This window comes from Cajanus cajan, chromosome 8 (assembly GCF_000230855.2).
Source record: "Cajanus cajan strain Asha chromosome 8, NIPB_CcT2T_4, whole genome shotgun sequence".
Lineage (NCBI taxonomy): Eukaryota > Viridiplantae > Streptophyta > Magnoliopsida > Fabales > Fabaceae > Cajanus > Cajanus cajan.
In genome coordinates, this window is record NC_138524.1 from 56,355,262 (window position 1) to 56,357,777 (window position 2,516).

At 38.4% G+C, this 2,516-nt stretch overlaps 1 protein-coding gene across 1 annotated transcript; it reads right to left on the reverse strand.

Moving 5' to 3' along the window:
* Window positions 1-201: 201 nt before the first annotated feature.
* Window positions 202-1,913, reverse strand: LOC109798070 (uncharacterized). The gene has a single exon (XM_083062692.1). It carries the CDS (start codon window positions 1,735-1,737, stop codon window positions 640-642), a length of 1,098 nt encoding a protein of 365 aa, XP_082918818.1. The 5' UTR covers window positions 1,738-1,913; the 3' UTR covers window positions 202-639.
* Between the last annotated feature and the right edge of the window lie 603 nt (window positions 1,914-2,516).

Sequence of the window (2,516 nt, forward strand, 5' to 3'; positions counted from 1 at the left end):
AAGACTACTCACGTCGCTATCATTCTTCCAATAAATAAAACTAATTTCCTTTGATACTATTAAATTCTAACAAAGCATCGAATAATTAGACATATATTTTTTAATTATTATTCTGATATGGTTAAGATGTTGTAGAAAGAAAATAGATACATTATATAAAAGAAAATCCCAAATCTGAAGTTCGGAACAGTATATAATATGTCAAGTTGGTAATATTAAATCGTTTGGAAATAAAAGTCTAGGAGCATTGGGATGAACACATTAAATTTTTTTTCTTCCTATAATATGGTGGACTTTGGTTGTAGATTTAAAATGCAAATCGAGGAAATGGAATCATGATCCAAATCTTTCACGTTATCCAGTTTTTAAACTCACATGCAACTCTGAAACCCACATGGAAAACAGGAATACTCAGAACTCTCTTGACCTATGCTCACTTGTATGCACATGCAAGCAGGAGCACCCTCATAACTTTAGTCCATTTTAATCACTTGCCATAAATACATTAATTACATCACATGACAAAAACTATCACATCAAATTCAAATCACACTTGAGCTCTTTCACTATAACCAAATCATTATATCTTGGAATATTCACCAACCAACAACTCAACCCAATACTCATTCGGGTCACCCTTCAACAAGCTTTCAACGGGTTTCCACACAAACAGTCATTGTTACTAAACGACGCCGCATCAAGGTGATCAAACGGAGTTCCAATTGGAATGGTTCCACATAAGTGGTTGTTGCTCAAATCCAAATGGCCCATAAACTTGGATGCGGATAATGAATTGGGTATCCGACCGGAAAAGTTATTATACGACAAATCAAGTACCATAAAATAAGAACTCGCACAGAAAACATCGGGTATGGTACCCGAAAACCCATTTCGGCTTAGGTTTAAGATACCCATACCCGTATTGCTCAGCAAAGTGGAGGGTACTTGACCCGTCATAGAGTTACAATCCAATTTCAACGTAGAAAGAACCTTCATTTTTCCCAACTCTTTCGGTATCCAACCAGTAAACCGGTTCAATGAAACATCCAAATCTGCGAGCCGGTTCATTTTGGCCACAGACTTGGGTATCGAACCGGTTAGTTGGTTTCCACTCAGTAACGCTCGACTCAACATGGCGAGTTTCCCGAAATTATTAGGTAACTCGCCAGTGAGTTGATTGTTACTGAGATCGAGATGCATGAGTCTGGCGAGATTAACTAGCGATGCTGGAATCTCGCCAGAAATCTCATTGTCGGCGAGACTCAAAACTGCAAGGTTTTGGAGGTCTCCTATCTCAGCAGGAATCTCGCCGATAATGTGGTTTCCGGCGAGATCAAGGATTCGGATCGAGGAGAGGGATGTGATGCAGGCGGGTATCTCGCCAGTGATGGCCTTCCAGTCGGCGACGACGAGGGTGGTGAGGTTACCAAGGTTGCAAGTCTCCGGCGAGATTTTTCCGGTCATGTAGCCGGAGCGACCAAGCTTCCGGAAGATAGGGTCTTGGGACTCGCCGCGGAGGTTGATGTCGGTGACGTGGCCGGTGGTGGGGTTGCAGGCGACGCCGTACCAGCTCTGGCAACAGTTGGTGCCCGTCCAGGTGTTGAAGATGCCCAAGTAGGGCTCGGTCAGGGCAGCTTTGAAGGCCAAGAGTGCTGCCCGTTCTGACGGCGGGCAGGGAGTGACGGCGGAGATAACGGCGAGGAGAAGCAACGTGGCGAAGAAGAAGGAGGAAGCCATGTGTGGTGTGTTTGTGTTGCGTCCAATGCAATGCAAGGGAAGGGTATAGAGTGAGTTTACATTTGCATGGTTAGGTTTTATTTATATGTAGCGTAATATACGTGTTTCTGTAAATAATAAGTGGATAAAAAATCTACCCTAGAAAGCACCTCATAGTCATTGTGATTTGTGATACCCATTATGTAGTGAGTGGGTTGCACATGCCACACATGCACATGCTGGGTTAACTAAGTCAAGCCATTCAATAATGATATTAATAAATAATGAGCTGGTTACTACATATAATAATTGAATGTAGGAAATGCTTAAATTTTTTTTCATCCAAACTATAATCAAATTTCATTAATGTTCTCGATCCAAAAGTAAATGATAACATCATGGTTAAGAATATTTTAAAAATATAATGTATATCTTATGTAAAATTATAAAAATTAAATATATTTAATGAATTTTTTAATCCGTATAAAATCATCTATTTTTAACTTATATATAGTTTGAAAGTTAATTTTCAGAAACTTGAATTGATTGTAATATAGCTTAATCTAATTACATGGATACCTTCAATTCTTCTCCACCCAAAACACTACTGTAATCTAGTAAGCAGCAATAATGTCTTTTTTTAATTTTTAATTTTCTTTTAAGTTTTATTCATAACAATTAAATTTGATACTAAAAAAATTTATAACAAATTAGACAACCTGTTCAACCAACTAGATTCCATATCAGAGTTATTCGATCAATTTTTTCTTCTATAATTACTACTATATATTAGTCATAAT

Bases quoted from the DNA above. Each gene is read 5' to 3' on its own strand.
- LOC109798070 (XM_083062692.1), bottom strand. From the start codon at position 1,737: ATGGCTTCCTCCTTCTTCTTCGCCACGTTGCTTCTCCTCGCCGTTATC.